This window comes from Pteropus medius, unplaced genomic scaffold (assembly GCF_902729225.1).
Source record: "Pteropus medius unplaced genomic scaffold, Ma_sr-lr_union100, whole genome shotgun sequence".
Taxonomy (NCBI): domain Eukaryota; kingdom Metazoa; phylum Chordata; class Mammalia; order Chiroptera; family Pteropodidae; genus Pteropus; species Pteropus medius.
Genome location: NW_024340693.1, coordinates 3,472,017 through 3,498,012, shown reverse-complemented (window position 1 = coordinate 3,498,012; position 25,996 = coordinate 3,472,017). Strand labels below are relative to the sequence as shown.

At 44.7% G+C, this 25,996-nt stretch overlaps 1 protein-coding gene across 1 annotated transcript in view; it reads left to right on the top strand.

Annotated features, from left to right (window-relative positions):
- Window positions 1–25,996, top strand: part of WASF3 (WASP family member 3) — a 70,933-nt gene that overhangs the window by 14,691 nt on the left and 30,246 nt on the right. The window contains exons 2-3 of the mRNA XM_039863403.1: window positions 3,172–3,266; window positions 19,359–19,501. Coding sequence (XP_039719337.1) covers window positions 19,369–19,501 — 133 coding nt within the window. The 5' untranslated portion in view covers window positions 3,172–3,266; window positions 19,359–19,368. The remainder of the gene's footprint in view (window positions 1–3,171; window positions 3,267–19,358; window positions 19,502–25,996) is intronic.

Genomic DNA, 25,996 nt, shown 5'->3' with positions numbered 1-25,996 from the left:
CAGGTCCAACTTTCACGGCTGAAGTAGGTCAGGTAGATGCATTGTGATTTCTTTATTTTTTTAGTCTAGCCATTCGAGAAAATTCACTTATTTGACAAATGTTTTTTGAGTGCTGCCGAGGTACCAGGGATTTAAATAAAAAAATGAAAAAGATTTTGTGAAGAGTGGATTAGGGGTCAGAAGCATTAGGGTTCCGAGGTGGCTGCCCAGGGCCAGGCCTCTTTATCACGAACATTAAAAACTCCCCAAAAAAAGCTTAACAGTCACATGTAGCAGAAACATCGCACAACTAGACAATCCACGTTTCCTTTGAAAATCGCTTCTGTTTACTACGAATGGCTGAACACTCTCAGCCTCTAAATTTCTTGCTCTTTTGGCAATTGACATGAGACATGCTGATGACGTACGTCTCTCTGGAGCTCGTAGCCGCTGCCTGTCCTAAAGTGTCTGACAATCGTGGAAATAGAGCTTTCCGTGTGACTAGCCCCGAACAGTGACGGCATGCTCTCACGGGTAGAGAGGAACTTAGAATTTGCGTCTGGCTGAGAAGGTAGCCCCGGAAACTACAGGGAGGAAGCTGACATCTGGGACATGTGTGGGTGCTAGCATCCCGTTTCTGGAAAACTGGAATTCGGAAGCTTAAGAGATGGCAAGGACCAAAATAGTAAACAAATCCCAATACAATCAGATTAGGGTAATATTGGCGGATTAACAGTGAGTCATTTAGACACAGCGTGTTCTCAGGTTAAGCGTTTCCCTGTCACCAGAATTTTTATTTCCTGTTGACTTTGGATGTGTGGATAACTAAGATTACAGGGCATATTACTAAAGAAAACTTTATTGCCGTTGACCTTTGAAATGCTCTCTAGAACAAATGAAGACGTTTCATGAGATAAATTCAGCCATTTTTCTCACTAGAGTACACAGGAACGTAAGCTGAACTGCCTGCAGTGTATTTAGAATCATCTGAACTCATCACAGAGCTGTCTGGTCCTCTCCCCTCCTCCCTCCCTCCTTTCCTTCCTTCCTTCCCCCCTTCGACCTCCCCCCAAAAGACATAGGTTACTAGACAGTTATTTATCCTGGCTCGATTATTGTCGCTCTGTGATTGTTCCCTAGGTCATGATTTCCTGTGCTTTCATGATGAAGTTTTTCTTTTCTTTCTTTACACTCACGTAAGGAATTTTCCTTTAGTGGTACGGTACTATCGTAGGAATTGGCCCGTGACCTGGAGACAGCGTGAGGACACACTGGTGCCCCCGCGTCGAGGGCCTTATCCGAACCCTGAGTAGCAAGGATAGGTATCGCTTAGACGGGATTTTAAAGACGAGAGTCCTTAAAGATCACCCAGTTTGTTCTTTGGTTCGCTGACTTGTTCATTCGTTTCTTTCAATAAATATTTGAGTGTCTACAGTCTCTTCATCTGGGTCTTCTTTTCTCAGACACTGGTAATCACCCCCTCAACTCGTCATTTCAAGCCTGAAACCTTAGGAGCACTGTCCACTGCAGTGGCTTCTAGCCACGGGCTGTGATTTAGATTAACATTAAATGAAATAAAGCAAAACACTGAGCTCCTCCGTCAGCACAGCCACATTTCCGATGCTCCAGCTCTGCGTGGCTGGAGGCTGCCATGCTGGACAGCGCCCATCCCTAGGACGTGCCCATCCTTACGAGGACTTCAGCCAGATGCATCGCCTTGGTGTTCCTTGACTGCCCTCTGGCATCCCGTCCACCTCATCACCCAACACCGACATCTCTGCTTTGTTCCCTTTAAACAATTCTTCCCTGTCTTAGTTTTAGGTCTTCACCTTAGGTCTGAAGTAAAGCGCCAGGGCCCTGAGGGCCGCGAAGCCTTCTCTGCCACCCCCTCTCTCCGGGGGCAGCTGTTCCCTCCCTCGTCCTCTCTCGATACCACGTTATGTATCTTCACCACATCGAGTGCTAACCCCTCGTTTACTTCTGGTGGACCAAGACGTTCTTGGGGGTACAGGATCGGGCTTGATTTTCCAGGGTCGGGCCGCACGCAGTGCCTGCCACGGGACCACCGCAAGCGGGTGGGTGAAGGAGGCCGAACCAGGTTGCATTCTGAAGGGGAGGGACGATTTGGACGCATGGAAACTAGAAGAGAAGAGGTCATTCGTGGCAGGGGAGCATCGCGGCCAGAAGCCCAAGGGCGGGAAATGGCTGGGCAGCTCTGCTCTCGGACTGTCGCCCCAGCGGGGCTCAGCCATGGGACAGAAGGGGTCCCCTGTGCTTGCTACTATTCCACCGCCTGGTAGAGGTGCTGGGTTTCAGCTTAGTGACCTTCTCCGGTAACTTCAGAGGAGTTAAAGAACTGTGAGTTCTTTGACGAGCAGGCGTTTCCTTACTCAGTTTGCATCTGCCGTGTTTAAAGGGGGCTGACTTGTACGAGGCGCTTGGTGACGTTCTGCCGAATAAATGAATGAACGAATGCTTATTCACGAAGGTTTTCTCGTACGTATGCTTCCCAAGGACACCGCGGCTCTGTTTGAGTAGGACACGGTATCGTACTTCTGGACCTCACAGGTCCACCACCTTGGTAAACAAGGTCAGATTGCTCTGGAGGCTTCGTGTAAATAATAGTTATCCTGGAAACACGTTATAGGGTCAGTTCTGCGGGTATTATTAAATCTTTGTCACGATCTTATCCCTCTATGTACTATTAAAATATGTATAAAGTGATCACCAGGATTTTTATCGAATTTAAGTATTTTTGTGTGAAAAGTTAATACAGATGCGCATCTGATGGAGTTCTTACATGAGTGATCAGTATTCAATTAATTCCTCATGGGCAGTAACAGAACCTCAAATGTATGTGGTGGTGTCGGGCAGATGAACAGAGCAGTTCTGCTGAATAAACCTGTCACGTGCTTGGCTTTTCGTTTTCCTTCCCTTTAGCTGTTATTTACTACGATTCCTCGAAGTTAATTTCAGAGCTTATTCCAGGCTGGGGAGTTGGAATTATACAGGAAGTCACATATCTTATTAGCTCCCCGTCTAAACTCATTTAGAAGGATGTAGCACTGGGAATGGAGCTCCCTTGATGAAATTGTGGAAATGTGAAATTTGAATTTAAGACTTTCTTGAAGACTTGAATGTACTTTGCTTGCCAGCATTTAATTCTTCTCCTTTTTTTTTTTTTCTTTTTAGTTTTAGTTTTGATTGCTGTGACAACCGATATCTGAGCCAAAGTGGCGATGCTGCCTGTAGGAAATTTCGGCACCTCATAAGTCAGCACTTACACGGTAAGCATGTGTGTGCCTTTTACCCTGAAAGCCGTTTAATTTCTCTAATGTTACGGTTTAAAATTTTGATTTGAAATAGAATAGGATAAAATATTTGAATATTTAAAAATATTAAACATTAATATATTTAACATAAACATTAAGAGACATTTTAGAGCTTTTGATTCTAATCAACAGTAGGAATTTGAAAGACAAAATATAACTTGATATATTCATTTCGTATTAATTTTTGTATGAACAACAAGTATGCCTTTATAGTTTATTTCTTATGAAATTGGGATCTCCTTTTGCCCATTTTCTTTTTATTTCCCGGGGTTTAACCAGATCTTTTATCTGAACCTTGTTAATGATGAATGGGAATGAGAAGTCAAGATGAGAAAACTTAGCCTATTTTTACTATAACTCACTCTGAACTGAAGTGTCGGTGATTCCAACAGTGGCTAATATGAGATTTTTAGTTATCTAAGGATTGAAACGATCTATATTGCTCTGTCTTTGAAGGATAATTCAGGAGTCACGAGACATGGCAGACAAGTAAGGCAAGTTACTCCTTTGAACTTCACTTTCCCCATGTACAAAATGCCATCGTTTGTCTTGCATGTTTTATAGGGCTGCAAAAATCAAATGAGATGATGCCTGTGGAATTGTCCTTTTTTTCCTTTTTGGGGGGCAGTGTAGAGGGTGAATAACACAAGTCTTGGTTTTGAGATGGATATTGAGAGAGCGTGTATTGCATAGAGGACAGGATGCTGGAAGATTCGCTCTCCGAGCCAGTCTCACCTTGACCTTGGGCATGTCATAGTTATGTTAATGTGCTATTAGAACATTGAATTTGATTCTCATACTTCCATTTTGCAAGTACTTTTTCAGGAATATATGTGTCTCTATTCTTCGATCGGTGGAATTAAGCTAGACATCGATGTTAGCTATCTGGGAAGTCTCCAGATATTTTGAAATTAAATATCACGTTCTGACAATCCCATGGCTCAAAGAGGAAGTCACGAGGGAAATTAGAAAATATTTTGAATTGAATGAAAATGAAAATACAACATATCAATTTATAGAATGCATCTAAATCAGTACTTCACGGGGAAGTTTGCATTGTTAAAGGCTTACATTACAAAAAAGAACTTTTGAAAAAATAATTTAGACTTTCACCTTAAGAAATTGGAAGACAAAGAGCAAATTAAACTCGGAAAAGGCAGAAAAAAATGATAAAATAAGAGCAGAAATCAATGAAATAGAAAACAAAAAAACAGTAGAAAAAAACCACAGTGAAACGAAAAGCCAGTTCTTTGATTAGAGCCATAAAATTAATAAACGAGTAGTCACATCGGTCAGGAAAAGAGAGCAGAAATTTATAATATCAGAAAAGAGACTATCAGTACAGATCCCACAGATATGATTAGAAAGGTAAGGTAATATTATGAACCACTTAACACATTTGATAACTTAAATGGACAAATTCCACCAGAGACACAGCTATGGAACCTTACTCGCAAATAAATAAAGAGATAGCCTGTAAAGCTCTTTATTAAAGAAATTGAATTTATAGTTAAGAACCCTCCCCAAAAGGAAGTTCTGAGCCCAGATGGACTCATTGGTGAATTCTACCAACCTATTAAGACAGAAATAATACCAATTATATACAGACTCTTCAGAAATAGGAGGAAGGGAACACTATTTATTTTATGAGGCAGCTGTTACTCTGATACAAAAAAAAACCAAAGGTATTTCTCAACAAAATATTAGCAAGCTTGGATAGAGTTTTTATTAAAAAGATAATACATCATGCCAAAGTGCCGTTTATTCTAGAAATGCAGGATTGGCTCACGATTTCAAAATTAATGACTATAGTTCACAGCGCCAGCAAACTAAACAACAGAATTTCTAAAACCCATATGATGTAGAAAAAAATGTAACAATATTCATTATCTATTCATGATAAAAACTCAGGAAAATCAGCACACGAGGGAGCTTCCTCAACTTGATAAAAGTATTTTATGAAAATATTCTACGGTATTTACGAAATGTTGGTGAAAATATGATAGCTAATATTATAATTATTGGTGGAAGACCGAATGCTTTTACCCGACATTAGGAACGAGGCAAGGGGGTCAGTCACCATTCTTGTTTAGAATCGTCAGTGCAGTAAGGCAAGAAAAAGAAATAAAAGGCATTTAGATAAGGAAAGAAGAACAATCACATTCAGAGCCCCCAGCGCAGGGGACGTCAGGAGCATCGAGTTCAGCCTCCTGGCCTCTGCGATGTGGAGGCCAGGATGGGGGAGGGGGTAAGCTGTTGAATGCAGTAGACAATATCTACTGTATTTTGGTTTCTGTGCTTATGATCTGAAAATCATAAAAAGCAAGGTGACATATCACTTGTGGTTTTAAGTGACTTTTTTTTTTTTCTTAAGGTTAAAAGTCAGCATAATCTATTGGGATAGTTTTATTTCAGCATTTTCTTCTTTCTACTAATGTGTCCAAAAAGCTGCGTGTAGTACTTAAAAGTTACGCATTGATTTAAACTTCATTAAATGGCTCTCGTTTTTTCAATTTAAAGAAGAAGGCTCTCTGAAACCATGTCCAGATGTCCTCCGCAATCCTGAGAGGGGCAAACGGTTATTTGTTAAATCCGTTACAACTCTCATTTAGCTTTGGAAGAGTTCAAATTGCTTTGTAGTCTTGCTGTCTGTATCTTAGAATGCTCTGACATGTTCCCTACCCTGATACAACGGAGAGTCGGCTTACTGGTTTCTGCTAAATCATTTCCAAAAACTGGCTTATTTTTACGATGATTGGCGGTGTAGAACTGAGGACATCTCGAGTCCTAGTCTCCACGGCCTGGGGTCGTTCTTTGACAAGACGGTGTCTCTGGATGGTTTCACTGGAATCGTTTCTAAGACTCTTGCAATAAAATAGTTTTTCGGCTTAAGTAGAAGGCTTGTGAATTTACACAGATATGTAATTTAATAATCGTGTGCATTTCTGCTTTAACTACATATCAGTTGATACTGAGTACTTGGTATGGGGCGGAGTGATGGAGTAGAGGGGACGTAAGTTTAGGAATTAATAGAAAATCTTGGGTTCAAATGCTGAAAACGTACAGATTTGAGCTTTTGAGCAAAATCCACTTAAATCCTTAATCCTCATCTGTAAAAGGAGGATAATCTTTTTATTTCCAGGTTTATTGAGAAATAATCGACGTCCATCACTGCATAAGTTTCAGGCGTACAGCACGATGGTTTGATTTACATATCTTGTGAAATGATTACCATAATAAGTTCAGCTAACATCCATCTCATATAGATATAACAAAAATAAAAGGAGAAAAGGAAAAAGGAAAAAATTTTCTCCTTGTGATGAGAAGTGTTAGAATTTACTCTCTTAACAACTCCCCTATATGTATCTGCAGCAATGTTGGCCATAGTCACCGTGTTGGACATTACGTCCCTAGTACTTATTTGTCTCACAACCGGAAGTTTGTACCTTTGGAGGATGATACTCTTGATGAGCTGCTGAAAACATTAAAAATAATACCCAGAGCATCTAGCAGACAGAGTGTACTCAGATGGTGACGCCAGTAGAGGATCTTTGTTGGAGAAACATTATAAGACTTTGGCATCTGAGAAAACTGGTTTCGAATTGGCTCGGAACAGTTGATGTAATTTAAATGTCCATACTACCCAAAGCAGTCATACAGATTCAGCGCAATCCTTATTGAAAATTTCAGAGGCACTTTTCACCACTACAGAATAAAAAATCCTAAAATTTGTATGTGACTACAAAAGACCCTGAATAAACAAAGCAATCCTGAGAAAGAACAAAACTATATTACAAAGCTGAGTAATCCAAACAGTATGGTAGTGGCATAAAAATATACACAGAAATCAATGGAATAGACTAGAGAGCCCAGAAATAAACCCGTGCAGATACAGTCAGTGAATTTACAGCAAAGGAGTCAGGATCACACAATGGAGAAAGGACAGTCTCTTCAGTAAATGGTGTTGGAAAAACTGGACTCCTCTCTCACACCACACACGCAAGTTAGCTCGAAGTGGACCAAAGGCTCGAACGTGAGACCAGAAACCATAAAACTCCTAGAAGAAAACAGGCAGTAAGCTTCTTGACATCAGTCTCGTCAATGAGTTTTGGGATCTGACTCCAAAGCCAAGGTGACAAAAGCGAAAATAAACAAGAAGGACATCAAATTGAAAGATTCCGCACAGCAGAGAAAACCCATCGATGGGACAAAACACTGCCTACCAAGAGGGAGAAAACACCTGGAAATCCGATGAGGAGTTAATATCCAAAAACATATAAAGAACTTATACAGCTCAGTAGCAAAAAAATAAATAAATAAAAAAATAAAAATACAACAGTGTGCTTAAAAAATGGGCAGAAGATCTGAATAGACATTTTCCCAAAGAAGGCAGGCAGCTGGCCAGCAGGTGCATGAGAAGGTGCTCAGCGTCATTAATCATCGGGGAAATGCAAATCACATCCATAACGAGATGTCACCTCACGGCCGTCAGGATGGCTGTTATCAGAATGACAAGGAATGACAGGTGCTGGTGAGGGTGTGGAGAAAAGGGGACCCTGTGGACCCTACGCACTGCCGGTGGGAATGTGAAATGGTGCAGCCAGAATGGAAAACAGTATGGAGGTCCCTCTAAAAATTAAAAACGGGACTGCCGTATGACTCAGCGGTTCCAGTTCTGGGTACTCGTCCAAAGAAAACAGAAACACTAATTTGAAAAGAGATGCATTCCCATATTCATCGTATTATTTACAATAGCCAAGCCGTGGACACTACCTCACTGTCCATCAATGATAAATGGGTAAAGAAAACATGGTAGATAGATAGATAGATATAGATACAGATATACGATAGGATAATTCTTTAGCCATGAAAAAGAATGAAATCTTGCCATTCGTGGCAACATGGATAGACCTGGAGGGCATTATGGTAAATGAAATAAGTCAGAGAAAGACAAATACTGTATGATCTCTTATATGTAGGCTTCAAAAACAATAACAACAGCAACAGAAACCAAGGTCATGGGTACAGAGAACAGATCGGTGGTTGCCAGGGATGGGAGGCAGGAGAAATGTGGGGGGAAGAGGGGAGTCAAAAGGTACAAACTTCCGGTTATAAGGTAAGTCCTCGGATGTATTGGACAGCATGGTGGCTGTAGTAATAATACTGCGTTGCATATTTGAGAGTCGCTAAGAGTGTAGATGTTAAACTCCTCATTACCAGAATAAATTTTTTTGTAACTATGTGTCGCGATGGGTGTTATCTAGACTTAATATGGCTATCACTTCACAGTACAGTTGACCCTTGAACAGGGTTTGACCTGCACAGGCCCGCTTAACGCAGAACCCCACAGTGTTCAAGGGTCGAACCTATTTTCCCTCTGAGGTTGGGAGCCCAGGCATGCAGGGGCCGGCCTGAGTTTTATGCGGATTTTCGACTCCAGGGGTCGTAGGTGCCCTACCCACTGTGTTGTTCAAGAGTCAGCTGTGTGTACAAATGCCGAATCATAGTACACCTGCAAGTAACGTCATAACGTCTATTATACCTCAAAAAGAAAAAAAGAAAAACAACTTTGACACCTGATCGAACCGGTTTTGAATTTAAGTTCTTATGCTCACTGGTCTTGTCTTTTTGGGTAAGTTATTTTTTGAGCCCCGATTTCTTTATCCCTTTAAGCACGGGAAATACCAACCTATAAAGTTGTGGGTCGTAAGTGACATAATGTATATAAAATGCTTATGTATGTAAAATGTTACCATTTGTCACCTTCAACCAGTGTACCACCGTTAGCTTTAGGATTTTGTTTCTTTGATGATTTTTCTGAAAAGTTAGCTAGAAACCCTGATTGATGCTTTTTGATGGTGACCATGACTCGTTGGGATATGTTCAGAAGAACAGAGCTGATGGGACGCTGGACTTAATGTTTTGAGGTCAAGTACGCAAGTTGCAAATTTGAGATACTTGACTTTCTAGCATTTCTCTTCCTGTTTTCATGGCTCATACAGTTGGGAACAGTTAACTAAAATAACCATGTAAGTTATCTAAACTTTCTTTCATGAGCACATTTTCTCATTGCCCAAAATATTGCTGTCAGGATGCTTTTTATTTCTAAAAACAGAAACTCAAGTTTAGTAGCATGTACGCTGGAGAACAGTTGGTAGATGCTAGAGTTTCATCGCTGTTTTGACTTTATTTTGCTTTTTTCATTCATATGAAATTGACAAATTTTGGCTGTTTTTACCAACAAAAGTGATAATTTTGTATGGCTCAGCTTGATGTTTCAGAGTACAGAAACATGTTTTCTTCACGCACTTGGCCAGTCGTCTAAAATTGTGTCTTATAGTTTGTTGTTTCCTCTAGGAATTTACATTTTTTTTAATGCATTTTGGATTTTCCTTGTTAATCCGTTTGGTGAATGTCACTCACATATAAGTGTTGCAAAAGGGTAAGAAAAAAAAACATGTGCTGTATCTTTCTTAACAAAAAAGATGCTAATCATATACTTGAAACTAATAATAAAATTTAAAAAAATTTTAAAAAGACTTTTAATTTATGGTTGTTAACCATGTACTTAGAAGCAAAAACTAGTGCTTTTTGAGAATTCCCTGGAGGTAATAGGTCGTAACAGGTGGATTCTGAGAACCTAAAAATTCTTTTCGGATTTTCCAAATTCTTTCAGATCAGTGTTTTTCAGAAAGTCGTATCTCCCTAGCAAGGGTTAAAATACTATCGAGGTTCTAGCTTCTGAGTGCTTATGAATGTATTTTTCATTACAGAAATATGCAGTATTAGCTTAATTTTCCAGTTGTGTTTGTAAAATGTTTGTAGGTCCTGTTTATTGTACTTTGCATGAGGAGATCACAGTTTTAGTTGTATTTAAAAGGGCACTAGTTTAACAGATTTTCAGTGTGGATTATAAACGATAATGTAAAAATCTCGCATTGGCAGTGTGATTAGAAGCTGATTGTGGTGCTGATAACTGGCTTCTGATCCAATCGGAGTGGAAAGGGAGGCAGTTAGTTACGCTTTGGTAATTAATTTTTTCACAGCAGTAGCATCACTTTGGGTTCCACTTTATGGTTTTTGGGGGGCTTTAGATGTATTATCTCATCACAGCCCTTCGAAGTCAGCACGCAGATGCTATGGCTTCTGTATTTTAAATGAGGACTTGGGTTTAGTGGCATTAAATGACCTCCCCAGGTTTCAGCTCTTGAAGGACGGAGGGCTTCTGCCTGCTGCTCTGTTCCCTTCCATGGGCAGCTCGTTCGGCTTCTGTGACAGTGCCAGGCTCCTCGAAGGGAGAGGAAGCTCTCTGTGTTCTGGTGCTCTTCAGTGGTCCCCTCTCTGATTAGGCTGGTGGGGACAAACTCCCTCCAGATGAGGACATTTCTGTGGGAGGAAAACCTGTTTTAGGAATTAAGTTAGCATTCTGTTTGCTGTTTTTATTCGGCCATTAACTGTGGCCTTTTGTAAATATTCTTTCGGAGCTGTGCCCAGGTAGTTGCTCAGTGTATTTTTTGTCTGTTTCACCTGTCACGATATTTGGTTCTTTGTCTGTGGCTAGCAATCGAGTTTTTCTACTTGACCGTCATGTTCGAATCTAAATATTAAATACATGTTCCGTCATCTGCCAGTTTATCTTCTGCTCTTAACCTCTGACCCACATCCGCCGATCCATTTTTCAACATTTTTTTGAGGCACGATTGACAGACAGGACCCTCTGCATATTTAAAATGTACAGCCTGATAAGGTCGACTTACGCATCTACCCATGAGACCATGGCCACAAACAAGACAGCGAGCACAGCGTTACCCACGAGAGTTTCCTGATAGACCTTTGTCAGCTTCCCCCATCCGTCCCCCACCTCCAGGGGACAGCCGATCTGCTGTCTGTCACTGTAGATTAGTTCGCATTTCCTAGAACGTATTTATAAAGGAGAAATGCTCCTCTGCGTGTCTCCTGTGTGCTCAGGACTTCACGACAACACCGTGTCACTTCTGACACCAGGTGTGTGGGCTTTCTGCATGCGGAGCCGTCTGGCCACACCAGCTAGGTGTGCTGCAGCCTCCTTCACTGCTGACGTTCATCTGCCTGGACGTAGCCTCTGATGCCATGGCTAGTGTCCCACGAGACTGCCCCCATCCCACCCAACTTCAGTTACAAACTCAGGTCACCGCCTGGGCTTCTGACCCATTGGGACCAGCTGTAAATCAGGGGTTCCCACGACCCCCTCCTCTGGTTTGATTAATTAGCTTGGTGGCTCACCGACCTCAGGAAACCATTTACTTACGAGACGACCTGTTAATTGCAAAGGATGTTAAATGGTACGAATGAACAGCCAGATGAAGAAATACGGAGGACCAGGGTCCCCGACACAGGAGCAGCTTCTGTCCTCGTGGACTTGGGGGTGACCACTCTCCCGGAATGAGGATGCGGTCTGGTTCACCAACCGGAAATCGCTCCGAACCCTGTCCTTTCGGATTTTTATGGAGGCTTCATTACATAGGCACCATCGATTAAATCATTGGCCATTGGCGACCGAAGACAATCTCCAGGGCCCCTCCCCTCCCTTCCCCTCCCCCCCCCCAGGTTGGGGGTGGGATTGAACATTCCAACATTCTAATCACATGGCTGGTTCCCCTGGCAACCAGCCTGCATCCTTAGGAGCCTTCCAACAGTCAGTCACCTCATTCACATACTTAGGTGAGGTAGAGAGGGGTTATTATGAATATTAGAATTACAGCTTATCGCTATTCGAAGTTGGGCATAAGAAATTTCAAGGATTTTAAGAGCTCTGTCAAAAACGGGAATATTATGTTATCGTACAGTAGTCTTTTTTTTTTGGTCTGGCTTTCATTCAGCATATCTATCTTGAGGTTCAACCGTGTTGTTGCGTGTGTAATAATTCATTCCATGTTATTGCCGAGTAGTACAGTTTGTTCGTCCGTTCCCCTGCGGATAGATTATTGGGTTGTTTCTGCCTATCGCAAATAAAGCTGTATGAACATTCATGTACAAGTCTTGTGTGGCCATTTGCTTTTATTTCTTTCGCGTGAATACCTAGGAGTGGAATGGCCGGATCTACTGGATAAATGTGTGTTTAACTTTTTCAGAAACTGCCAAGCTGGTTTTCAAAGCGATTGCGTTATTTTACGTTCTCTTCAGCAGGGTCTGAGGGGTCGTTTTCCCACATCCTTTCCAGCCCTTGGTATGGTCAGCCTTTTTAGGTTCAGCCCTTCGAGTAGGCAGTAGTGGTCCCCACTGTGGTTTCAGTATTAGTCTCCTTGATGACTGATGGTGTGGGACATCTGTCTTCGACTGATGGTGTGGGGCATCTATCTTCTTCTGTGCAGTGTGCGTTCAAATCTTTTGCTCATATTTTTAATTGGATTTTTTTGAGTATAAATAAATAGAAATAATTGATGGAAGGGTCTAGAACAGCAGCCTTCTTTGGAGCCTGCATCTTTGACAGCGGGAGAGAAGGATGGGGCAGGAGACGCCAGGATTGTCCTTCAGCAGGCTCCCACTTCTGTGAATTCCCTCTCATCGTGGGTGGTTTTTTCCTTCACGTTTCCTGGCTTTGAGGTTTCTTAGCACAGCAGAGAAACTATCAGACGGGAGTCCAGGACGAAAGGCTTGGTGGGTAGAAATCACGACTTGGGCATCTAATCTCCACATTGTCAGTTAGAGCCAGGTCTTAGCTTCCGCCTGCCCTGCCTTGAGATGCCATTTTGTAGCCCACGAAGGACAAATGATCACTTCTTAATGTCTGAATGTCCTCCACAAATAGGTAGGTACTTAACAGGGGCTTCAGGTATGCCATTATGTTATGCCGTAAACGTAAGTCGGCATTTTCCCCCTGGCATAGTTGTTATTTAGTTATTGAGGCTCTGTAGCAAAGATGATTTTTTTGAAAATTATGGGATACTGTTTCTGAGCCTTCGGTAGTAACTCTAGTCTCCCAGCACTAATGGGTGAGCAGCTTCCGTGTGCCAGGGTGCCAGGTCTGCCACCCCCCCTCCCATCGGGCCTGCGAGGCACCTCTTCCCACCCCCCTCCCCACTGCCACCCCCAGGGGAGTCTTACCAGCTGCTTTTTAATTTCCCAAGTGTGACAAGTGCCCTAAGTGTGTTGCTTGTCACACTGGATCGTAACTTTATTTCTACGTCTGCCTGTCTCAACGAACCATTAATTCCTTGACGGAGAGGGATTTTGTTTTGTCTGTTTTGTATTTCCACTGGCCAAAGCATAAAAATATGTGGAAGGTTGGAACGCAGGCGAATCCAGTATGGCAGAGAGGAGAGAGAGAGAGAGAGAGAGACAGACAGAGACAGAGACACACCCTGTTTCTCACAGGAGGAAGCCCAGGCCCACTGCAATGATGACACCTGCGTGCAGTGTGTGTGGAGGACCCGGGAGTCCGATCTGGGAGTCCGAGGCAGGGACTTCGAGTCAGGGGCTTCGGGATGGGTCATCAGCCCGGCAAGCGCAGGCGGTGCACGTGCCCCGGACCCCAGGCGGGGAGGGGCGCGGACCTCGCGGACGCAGCTCAGTTTTGCGCTGTCAGAGCCGCAGCCTTAACTACGAACCGGGACTCCGTGCAGCAAATGTGTCACCCGCGTCCCGTCCGCCCTTCCACGCCAGCGCGTAAACCGGGAACGGTCGCCGTGGGGGCGTCAGGTCCGTCCGCGGAGCCCCTCGCAGGGTGGTCTGCCCGTGCGCGCCCCTACCTGCGCCGACAGCCTGGGATGTTCTGACCTGCGCCGACAGCGTAGGATGCTCTGACCTGCGCCGACAGCCTGGGATGCTCTGACCTGCGCCGACAGCGTAGGTGCTGTTACGCCTGTCTTTCCTGAGCAGCTGGCTCGCTTGGGGTCCGCGCACGCAGATGCTCACGCAGCGAGAGTGCCAGTTTCCTTTTCTCCTCTGTCAGTGCCGTTAGTTCACAAGAAGCCCGTATTTTCGTCCTGTTCTTACCGTGAAGACAGAATTTCTCTTCCAATTAGCGTGTAAAATGTTGCAAGAGAACATCGCATCCATCAGTAAGAGACAAGGAACCAGGTGATCTAAAAAGAATCACTTCTTGAGCTCTAAAGAAGGACAGGCCCTCCTGAGGAGAGGGGACAGGACACTTTGAGCCGCTTTGTGTTTGGCAGAGCCTGGGAGGGACAGGTGACCACCCCAGAAGGAGGCAAAACGAGTTCTTAAAGGTTGGACGTGAGTGAGCGCGTCAGTTTGGGACAGCTAGGAGGCAGGATGCACGGGGCTGTCTGTCACCTCTTTCCTGCGGGCCTTCAGTGGGTGCTCGTAAGGAAAGTGAGAGGCACCCTGGTGACCAGACAGAGCAGTCCCTCAGCCCCGTGGTGCAGCCTCCCGGGAAGTGTTCTCACTGGGGACAGGCACGGTGTAGCATCCGCTTCTCCAGATCCCTCTTTCTGGTGACAGGAAGTTGCTGGAAGGGCAACAGACCCTCTAGCCCCCAGGACCCAGGCGAATATTTACCACTTCTGGGGCCGAGTGCAGTAGCAGAAGCTGGCCAACCTCTCAGGCCCACGATCTCTCACTGATACAAACCCGAGTTTGGCTTCTGCCGACTGGGGCAGGAAGCTTGTGCCTGAGATGGGGACAAGTTCAAGGCCAGAGTGTCGCTGCCAAGGGGAGGAGAGGCACAGACGCTGAGGTGGCCTCGTGCTGACGTCCGGGCCCACAGGTGCTTCTTCAGGCTTAGGCTGGACCAGAACTGAGAGCTCCCCCTGTCCCCGCCGTGAACCCCACCTGGAAGCAAAGCAGCCCCAGCCCTGTGCTGGAAGGCAGGTGTGTGGGCGGGGGTCACCCTGGTGATGCCAGTGCGCAGGGACACTTAGGAAGCTGCAGCATCCGGACCCATCCCTGGCGCGAGGCACAGCCCGTGCGCGGAGGTTCCCACGCTCTGCTGGGGTGAATCGGAGCAGCGCCTCTGTCCCAGCGCTGGGCGGCCGGACCCGGTCCCCTGCGGGACTGGCATGCGGAGGGCCACCCAGCCTGTCTCCTATAGGAAATACTGTTAGCATCAGTTCCCCCTACTCTGCAGGTGATGTCTAGCATTCAATAACAAAAAATATGATGGCACACTCGGTGCCACTCGTATGAGTTTGGGTCCTTTGAGAAACAGACGCCAAGAGGGTGTCACACCTGCCAGGCTCCGATTAGGGGAAGTGCCCGCATGACAGGAAATAGGAGGCTGGAAGCAGCTGGACGAGCTGTCACACCTCCTCCGTGCAGGCGGGAGCGGAGGAGGCTCTCGGTCACCCGTGGGGCCTCGGGGGTGGGGGGCATCGGGCAGGGCCACTGGGGAGCCCTTGTCTCGACACCATGCCTTTGCCAGCTCCTCCCCGTTTCCTGACGCCAGCCGTGGCCAGCCTCACTCGCGTGGTGGGAGAGGTGCCAGCTGCCGTTGGCGAGCAGCCAGGAGGCCAGACGTCGGGGTGCCACCTCCCAGGGGGCACCGGCCTGGTGTCAGCGTGTCTGCAGTCGAGGTCGCAGTTACGTGACCGGGTCGTCTCTAAGCTGAAATCTTCCTCAGACCACAGGTGTCACAGTGACCCCTTACGTAACCCCTAGTAATTCTCACTCATTGGCTCAGCAGTCTGATCGGATGACTTTGAAGAATGACTTGGACGAGCCACAGTGCCGCGGGTGAGGAGTCGGGAGGCAGACTTAAGCAGTTCGCTGGTGACCATCAGGGTTGGTCCATTACACGTTCAGTTTTGTAATTGCCAAGCATTTTCAAGAGTAATGACTGACCCAGCGCTTTCTCCTTTACCCCTGACTTACTGCTTAATTTATTCCAGAGCAGATTAGCATCAGATAAAATAAAGGCTAGCTGGGGGAAGGAAAAAAAAAAAAAATACAGCCATTAGAGTACTTCACGCCGAATCGAAAAGCCATAAAAGTCATTACTAGGTGATTAGAACTTTAAGAAGGAGCTATGAAACCCTTTTTCTAAAATCGTAGACAGTAGCCTGTGTTCTCTCTGTTGACTTTCGTAATTAGACAAGTGCGAGAGCTGCAAATAGAGATATCATCGATCGTGAGAGATGAAGGCTAGGATTAATTAGTCGCAGCTGAAGTACTGCAGCGAGAGGCAAGGTGCCCAAAGTGAAGGCCAGATAGACATATGTAGTAGGACCCATGGGGACGCAGCGGGGGGCTTGGGAGGAAGACGGAGAGGGTGGGGAGCCGGGGCGTGAAGGAGCGAGTGAGGCAGGGAAGGCAGTGTCAGGGTTGGCCGGCTTGAGCCGTTTCAGCAGGCGTGATGTCACTCGCCGTCAGGTGCCTGCCCGGGCAGGGGCATAGTGGCCCTGAGCATGGCGGGGAGGGCCCTAGCCTGGTGGGCTGGCGTACGGAAGGCAAGCTCACAGGCGGGTTGGTTCCCAGCTCCTGGAATCGGCCTGTTCTGGGCGGGGCTGTGTCTGCGGGGTCCATGAGGCCCCAGATGTGGAGGCATCAGAATCCCGAGGGTAAAAGATGGGGTTCACACACCCGCGTAGGGTCAAGCTTTCCTTTCCTTTTTTTTTCTTTTAAGTTTTTTTATGGTGACATTGGTTAACAAAATCCACTGAGTTCCAGGTGTACAATTTAACAGTAAGGCCCATACGCGCACACACACACACACACACACACATGGCATTGTGTGTTCACCTCCCATAGTTAGATTTCTTTCCGTCACTGCATATTTGATCCCCTTAATCTCGCCTACTCCCTCCCCTCGCCTCTGGTAACCACTAGTCCATTGTCCATGTCCCTGAGTCTCTTTGTCTGTCCTGTTCATTTGTTGCTTTTAGGTTTCTATCCCACATATAAGTGATATTATGTGATTTTCAACTTTTTCTGTCTGGCTTATTTCGCTTAGCATGATTATTCCGAGGTCCATCCATGTCGTCGCAAAGGGCAGTATTTCATCTCTTCTGATGGCTGAGTCCTCTTCCGTCGTATGTATGTGCCACAGCGTCCTCAGCCAGTCATCTATCGTGGGACTCTTCGGTTGCTCCCACGTCCTGGTGTTCTGTGCTCTTAGGATATCTTAAGTCTCTAGACAAGCTGTCGCCTTTGCCCGGAGCCTCCCAGTGCCTGGCATATTCATCAGCAGGTCACTGTGACTGGGGCGGGGGACATCAACACACAGGTGAGGGCCTTCGCCAGGGGTGGGGTGGGCATCAGAGCAAGATACGGGTGCTCACGTGAGTGTTTTTCAGGACGCCCCGGGTGTCTTGAGAAAAGCTAGCCCGTGCTAGCTCCCTGGAGTGTGGGGTTAGTGATGGCTTGTCTGATATCAGAGAAAGAGGGGAGGGAGGGACTTGGTTGGCAGCATGCTGTCGGGGCCTCCGTGTGAGGCGTATCATTAGGATTCTCTGTACAGTGGTGGGTGGGCTGGGGGGTACTGACATGTTTCTGGGCACGTCGAGAGTTTAAAAATAGAGAGTAAAGGTGACATTTCATCCTGAGTAAATATAAAGTGAATGTGGGGCGGGGGTATATTAAAAATAAAGCATTCAGCTCCTAAATTTGACGTTTATCTCAAACTCTTGTCAAACCCTCTTTTGAGAAACTATGTAAAAGCCGGCTCACGCTTGGCCTCGTCTCACAAACCAGCGGTAACAAGCCGACGGCTGATGAACTCGGGGCGCTGTGGTCGGCCCAGCCACGACGCCTCAGAGATGTCCGCCCCTCCCACCATGGTTTCAGAACCCCGCGTCCCTTAACCTGTGTGGCCGCATCAGTGTCTCGCTTCCTCACTGGGTCCTCGTCACCTTGCTGCTGGGTGTGTGGCAGGTGCTCAGAAAGTCCTTACTGGCTGCATGAGCAAAGGTTCTGGGGAAAGGAGGAAGAGAAGCCGTGATGGATGACGTGCCCGGAACCTCGGTTCCCGTGGCGGGCGGAGTGGAGCCAGCTTTACTTCAAGCCACGGCGGCCTAAATGCCATCCGATTTGTCTCGCACGAGAGGTCCGGACTGGCCTTTCAGGGCTGGTTTGACTCCTGACAGATGTCCCCAGGGTCCCGGGCTTTTCTGTGTCTCTGCTCCTGCCAGCTGGGCAGTATGACACTTTCATCAGAAGGACAGTCGCTGGATTTTCTCCCGCGGTATGACCAGTAGATCGTTGCGTGAGTGGGAGGTTTGAATTCTCTATGTCCTTAAACAAAAAACTTTATTTATAAGGAATTTTTTTTGAGAAAAGAAATGAAGGGAATGCCCAGGAAGATGGGGAGGACTCTCCGAAGGGCCTGGCGGCCCTTTTCGAGGGAAGAATGTTCCGGTCGATTCGGGTGACATCCTGGGAGCCAAGTGGAGAAGGGTCTGGGCAGGGCGGGAAGGGAGCAGATCCGTGTCACTGTTCAGAAATGACGTTGGGCTTCATGCTCGTTTCCTACCCCAGCCTTCAGCTGGGCCTCGTGTGTCGCGTCCAGATGCTCGGGGTCAGCTTTTCCAGAGAGTGAGACGCCGGGCGCGTGGAGGAGGGCAGCCGGGAAGGGCGAAGGAATTCATCAGTGGGTTTTTAAAAGCCAGGCCCGTCGTCATAGCGCTCTGTCCCCCGTGTCATAAGATACCTGAGCTTTGCGGCACAGGTGGGCTTACTTCCCGCCTCCCTCCACTCACTCGCTGCAGCCTAGGCAGGGCCTTTCCTGTGTCCCGATCTGGTCACATCCTGCTTACGGTTTCAGGGCCCCTGTGTCCTGCTTTAGTACTTTTTTCTCGTCGTTTCGGTGGCGAGGGAGAGAAGGTAAGGATGCGTGTATTCATTCGCTCACACGTCACTGGAAACCTTGCATCTAGGGTTTTCTGTAAAGTAATAGCATGCTGTACATCTCTCTTTGATCTCTGTGAAATTCATGAAGTCATTCCACATCCGTTGCGTTGTGGAGCTGGGACACTCGTGTAGGAATCATAGGATAATCAAAGTTCCTGGGAAGGAATCAATTTTCAAGGGAATGAAGACTCTAGATTTGTTAAAACGTGCAATGAGCCTTAAAAACAAAACGAAACAAAAAACCCACGTCTGTTTAATTTTCAGATTGCGCACCATGCCCTTAGTGAAGAGGAATATCGAGCCACGGCACCTGTGCCGGGGTGCCCTGCCCGAAGGCATTACCAGTGAACTTGAATGTGTGACCAACAGTACCCTCGCCGCTATCATACGCCAGCTGAGCAGTCTGAGTAAGTGGCCTCGTTTCTCGAACGACACCTTTCCGATGACCGATGGCATTTTATTCGCTTTAACATTAGCGAATCGATTTTAGTTCAGTAGTTACGTGGCTGTCCAAAGACGAGACGACAGCTCTGGGGAAGGGAGCTGCTCTCCGGGCTTGTGACCTTCACGCAGTGAAGATGTAAAGTCGGAATTGACCCATTCACAGGTTATTAGATAGGACCAAATGTGTGGCTTTGAAGTAGTAGAACACAGTTTCTAAAAGCTTGTTAACATGTGGGCAAAATAGTTTTTTTAAAAAGACTCGTGAATTATTTTGTTAATTTGGATAGGACTGTTTTATTTAACACGTAACAAATTATACTGAATGTCGCTATCATTGAAAAATAAAAAAAACTTTTTAAGTACATCACAGACAATTTTTTTTCCTCTAATTGACCAATTTAGATTAAAAAATAAAAATAAAATGTGATAAATTGAAAACCAGTTCATACCCGTACTCCATCTGGCACAGAGTAGATACCCAATAAGTATTTCTTGATTTAATAATATTCCAAATGAATCAAAGAATAAAGCCAAAAGGCGGTGAGATTTGCTGATTTTTAACTTATTGAAAGTTGAAATGGAGGTACTGACTTGCAAGTTGCAGTCAGATGTGATCGTTACATATTTACGGTTCCTTGTACATGTAGGTTATACAAATACAAGCAAATGCAAGCATTAGGAAGAAAAGAAAATTCTGTTCATTTGCACCATGAATATGAAATACCCAAGGAACATTCCCATATCTTAAGACTCAAATGTGTGTGAAAATGATGTTTCCTTCAAAGCTCTTTGAAGTCGCCATGTTTTTTTGTCAAACTTTCACATTTATACTGTCATCTTGCTTTCTCGCTTCGTCCTACTTCCTTGTGATTTAGATGGTTTATGCTGCATTTTGGGTGACAGGTTTTCACAAGTAAATTTTTCTGAAACTCTGTTAAGAACTAGAAAATCCTCCATGAAATTTCACGTACTGGTAACCTCAAGCTCAGGAGAATGTTTCCTTAAAAAAGTCAAGTCCTTTATTTTTAAGAAGAAACACTGTAGATAGAGAAGTATTTTTTAAGAGAACTATACTTCATTATTACTCATTAATTTTTAACATATCTATCATCAAAGGCTAAGGCAAAAAGTAACTTGGAAATTACATAAATGTATTTTGAAATCGATTTGCGGAATCCAAACTAATTGCAATTGGTTTTTGGTAGAGGTTGGTAAAATGTATAAATTCGTATAATTACAAGAAGATACCTCGTAAATTATTGAAGGGTAAAGTGTTTCTGTTTGCATTCATATATTTTTGTAAGAAGACTTTAGTGTCCTGTTTTTATGGCTGAAATGTCCGTCGGCGTAGTCAAGCTCTATCTCATGCACAGTGTTGGTGAGTTGTGTTTGTGGTGTCTGCTTGGCTACAGTCTGTTGTAAGAGACCTCCACACAGTGTGTTTGTCCCACATGGTCCACTTGTGGCAGGCAGAATGATAATAGTCCCTCCAAAGATGTCCACGTCTTAACCCTGGAACCTTCGGATATGTGGCTATGCTCTGTGACGAGGAATTAAGCAGATAACCTTAAGCAAGGGAGACGACCTTGGGTTCTCCGGGCGGGCCCAATGTCATCACCTCGTTCCTCCTTTAGACGTGGAGGAACGAGGTAAAAGCATCACCGTCAGAGCATGCGTGTGAGAGAGACTCAGTGGGCCGTTGCTGGCTTCGAGATGGAAGATGCCACGAGCCAAGAACGCAGGCAGCCTCTGGAAACGGCATCCCGCTGGGGCCTCCAGAAGGAGCTCAGCTCTGCCAGCGCCTGACTGCAGCCCAGTGAAACCCATTTCAGACTTCTGACCTGCAGAACTGTCAGATGACACGTCCATGTTGTATTAAGCCACGGAGTCTCTGGCGATTGACACAGCACAGCAGCACGAGCTGACTCATGCCCCCGCTCAAGCCTTGGTATGTTTTGTGCACATAATCCACCAGCCTCACGTGAGGTTCTGGCCTCGAGGGCGCTCGGCCTCCGTGGATCGCAGCCCTGTCTCTGCCACAGGCTCTTGAGGAGCTTTAAAACGAGGCTGGGAACCACTCCGCAGATTGCGATCGGACTGTGCCCGGAGATGTGGCCTCTCCGATGAGACGCTGTGCATCCAGTTTGACAAGGCGAGCCAGATCCGTCTCTTTCTTTCAGGAGGTTTGAACTAAGAAACACGGTGAGTTTGCTGGTTTGTTCTGGGCGCCATCGGGACTGAAGAACGCCTGGTGGCCACCTGCGGGCCAGACTTGGGGAGGGGACGGAGCTCACGAGGAGGCAGAGGAAGCCAGTGGTGAGGAGGGGTGACAGCATGTACAGAAAGAAACAGGAGCCGAACGTGAGGCAGACCCAGCGAGGGGGAGAGAGCTGCTGGTCCCCAGAACCCCACGAGCACCTCCCCAGCTCCCACTCAGGAGTCGTGCGTTGGGGTCCTCGGAGCAAACCCCATTTCTTCATGTCCCTCAAGTGCGTCTGTGCTCTCGACCCAAAGAGCCGGACAGACAGAGGAGTATGGTGATATATATGCCAGGGGTACAATTGTGGACAGCTAGTATACTAACTTACTAATCGGTGGTAGAATAACAAATGATTGATTCCCAGTGATTTAATTATTAGTTTTTTCACTCAGGACTCCCCTAGGTGGAGCATACAGAAAATAAAACCGGTTTGGTGCCTACGTAGAAGTTCAAAAAGCATGTATAATCGACATGGTCATAGAATAGGAATTATGAAATGACTGTGACCTGCATTTTGGGCGAATCTTTAGTTTTCATGGGGTTTTCCACTGAGTAGAAATATATTAGAAGAGGTGAGGTCAGTTAAAAAAATTGATCTAAGATTGTCAAAATAAGAATTTTTAAAAGAACGTTTTTGTGTTATTTTCTAATTTTGTAGTCATTCATCAGGTATCTTTAAAGTGAAGTTTGAGGGATGCATGACTCTATCATATTGTCTTTTACTGAGTAGTAATTCTCAAAATATCGAAACAATCTGTTTCCCTATTCCTTTGAGTTTCTGACCATTATTCTATAGGTTCACATGAGAATGAGGTATCTTAATCCTTCCTACTTCCTTCCCCTACTCCCATTAACCCCTGCCCCCCGCCAAATACCTCTAGCCCCCAGATGAGGGACAGGTGACGGACAGTTATCTGAGCTTCCTACAAATGACAGAGGCTACGCCTTGTCTACAGATGTCATCTGGTGGGGAATATGAAGGCTTTGCCTTGACTTAGACCGGTCACACCTACCTGGGCAGCCACGACCTGCCCTGGGAGACCTGTGGAAATACAGAGTAACTATTCTCTGGTAGCTCTAGGGAGGAACAGGCAGCCCAGGAGTCCAGAAGGACTTTCTTCGGGTCTTTTCCAAAAAGGGTCACTGGCACTGAGGCCCTGATTCACCAGATTATTCTGCATCTCATTATCTTTCTGGGGCCGTTGAGGGTCATGGGGGTATAAGAAAAGAATCTGGTCCTAGAAACAAATAGACTCCGAAGCCCCTACAAAGGGGCTTTAAAGGGCCAGAAATTTTGTCAGATTTTTATCAAGCTCTTCAGGGAATTGAAACCTTTTTCAATGAGAAAATATCGATGATTGGTATTGAATTTAGGAACAAGCATAGAAATGAAACAGGAAATTTGTAACTCGAATGGTCTTATAGTTAAAGCTTTCAAAGCTTTATTCGATGAAAATGAAAAAAAATTGTCTTTAGTAATTTTCAGATTTTTTTTTATTTGAATCTTACTTCTGATCTGCATGTGGGGCGTGGGAGGAGTGAAGAAAGCCATTTTTTAAAATAGTTGTGGTTCGTCGTGTGTAAGAAAAACTTGGTTTTCCAGCCATGGAATCTTGGTATATTTTTCTCCAAATAATGACAGTTTCGTGTAGCAATTAACATGAAATCGGGAGTGCTTTTTCATCCTTTTTCTTGATTAATAATCTGGATGCTCTTGTCCCTATCAGCTAGTTGCTCAATTAAAATGATAGCATCTCGCAATCACATTCCTACTGATATTGTAATGCAATTTTAATGCCATTTGCTTATAAAAGGAAATGGGAGCATAGGGCGTTTGTGCCAAGGATGACAAAGTCTTCTTGGTACCTCATAGGCTGTTTTTTTTACTCCTTTTCTCTTTACTCTTGTGATAATAGCCATCTTCCTTTTCCCCTTTTAAAACCCCCCAAATGTCACAGAGAACAGAGTTGAACTTTAGTGCATCCCAGGGGTTTAGGTTATATTTGATGGTAGTAATATGATAATATAGAGAACTTAATACAGGAAAACACAGAGGAAAAAAATTACAAAATTTTCATATATCAGAGAAAATCATTGATAAACATTTTGTATATATCTTTATAAAAGTGGTATTTCGTTATGTATATGCTTTTGTAGCCTGTACTCGATATATGGTAAACGTCTTTGTTGATTCTAAAATACATTTTTTGATAGAGTTTATAGTATTATATCGATATATGATAACGATTTAACCATTTTCCTTCCGTTGGACATATGCGTTGTTTCTTTGGGCGGGGGCACTATTATAAATTCTTGTATAAAATCGGTACAGACAGCTCTGGTTATTTTGGCATTTTTAAAAAAGATTTCTTATGTCTTATAAGTCATCAGACTTCCTCATAAAGAGCAAAGATAATTCTTACAAGCAGTCCAAAATTTTGAGAATCCATTAATTTTAAATATGCCTCTCTATTGAAAAAAGTACCATGAAATTGATTTTTCAGTGGATGTCATGTTTCAGGTAACTGTGTAAAGAGAAACGAAGTCTGTTTTCTTCTCCCAGATTTTAATAAGTGAGTAATATTTTAACTAATACTCCTGGTACACATTATATTTCATATCAAATCAAATGCCGAATCAACATAAAAATACTGCCTTAGTGGATCGTACTGTAAGATTTTTTGCTTTATGTAATTCGATCTGAAATTTGGAGTTATATGAATTGATTATATCAGGTACAGCTCTACTCAGAATAGAGATTCAAATCTTTTTAAGGCGTGCGCTGAATAGATTTCTTGGATGTTTTTAGCCAAATGGGATTTTTTGAGGGAAAGAGGGAAATTCAAGGAAATAGATCACGAGTACATACATATCCATGCAAGTTAGGGCTGGGATTAAGGGGATGTTAAGAGAAAACGTGTTGATCTATATGGACAGAAGTTTCCTGGAAGGAACAAGCAGGGATTTTAAAAAATAAACGTAACGATTCAAACTGAGATAAATATTTGTGTTTCTCACGAACCCGGAAGGGAAGAAGTGGTGTATGTGGAGGGAAGTATAAGGTGGACGTTCCGTCAGCGGTAGAAATGGGGTCACAACAGCACCCTCCCCGCCCGAGGTGGGGTCGTTGGAAAGTCAGGCACTGTCCCCGCCCCTCGTTCGAGCTGAAATATCAGAAACGCTTCTGCGGGCTTAATAGGACTAATTAGGAGTTAGGTCGTTTTTCATCTCTCCCTTCCCTAGATGGATTTCAGCGTCGCAGGATCTAAACGTAGATAATTTTTAAGAGCACAAGTCAGAGAGTCAGCTGTGTCTGAACATACTCAGTCCCGCCTGTCGATAAACTTTGGTTTATCACCTGTTTTTCCCACTTAATGAGTTGATTAGGCTTATGGGTAAAGTGTCTTAAATGATTTATAGCTGTTTTTTCATATTGTTCTGGTTTCCATTGTTATTATAGCAGACCATCTAAAAACTTTGAGGGAAGCTTTTAAAGTTTTCAAATACTTTCTCTAGAAATTTACTATGATCATCCCATCAGGTACACTACTGCCGTTATCAGAGCGTTCTTCTGTAAAGCAAGCCCTTTTATAGGAATAAACATCCTCTACTTCCGTCCAAAACTGCAGAGTGAAACCATGGTACGGGAGATGCCGTATGCACTTACGAGGGAATATTAGTCAACGCCGAAGAAGGAGGAAGCCCTGCCGTTTGGGACATGGACGCACGTAGAAGACATTATGCTGAGTGAAATAAGTGAATGAGGCAGGTTTATAAATCTAAAAAGAAGAAAGTTGAAATCATAGAGAAAAAGAATGGAATGGTTATTAGGGAGGAGCTGGGGGGAGGGGGGATGGGAGAAGCTGGTCAAGGGCAGAAGCCTTCAGTTATAACATAAGTAAGTTCTGGGGAGCTGATGTACAGCAAGGGGACTGTAATTTTAAGTGCTACGTTGTATATTTGAGATTTTCTAAGAAGGTAGATTATAAGCGTTGCATTCTCACCAAAAAAAAAGTAACTGCGAGGTGATGATGTATTAATTAACCTGTTTGTGGTCATCACTTCACAGTTTATGCATATCAAATCATCACACTTTAAATATATGCAATTTTATTTGTCAGTTATACCTCAAAGCTGGGGAAAAAAAAGTCATAGGACTTTTAGAACATTCATTGCGTGTGCTTGCACACACGCACAA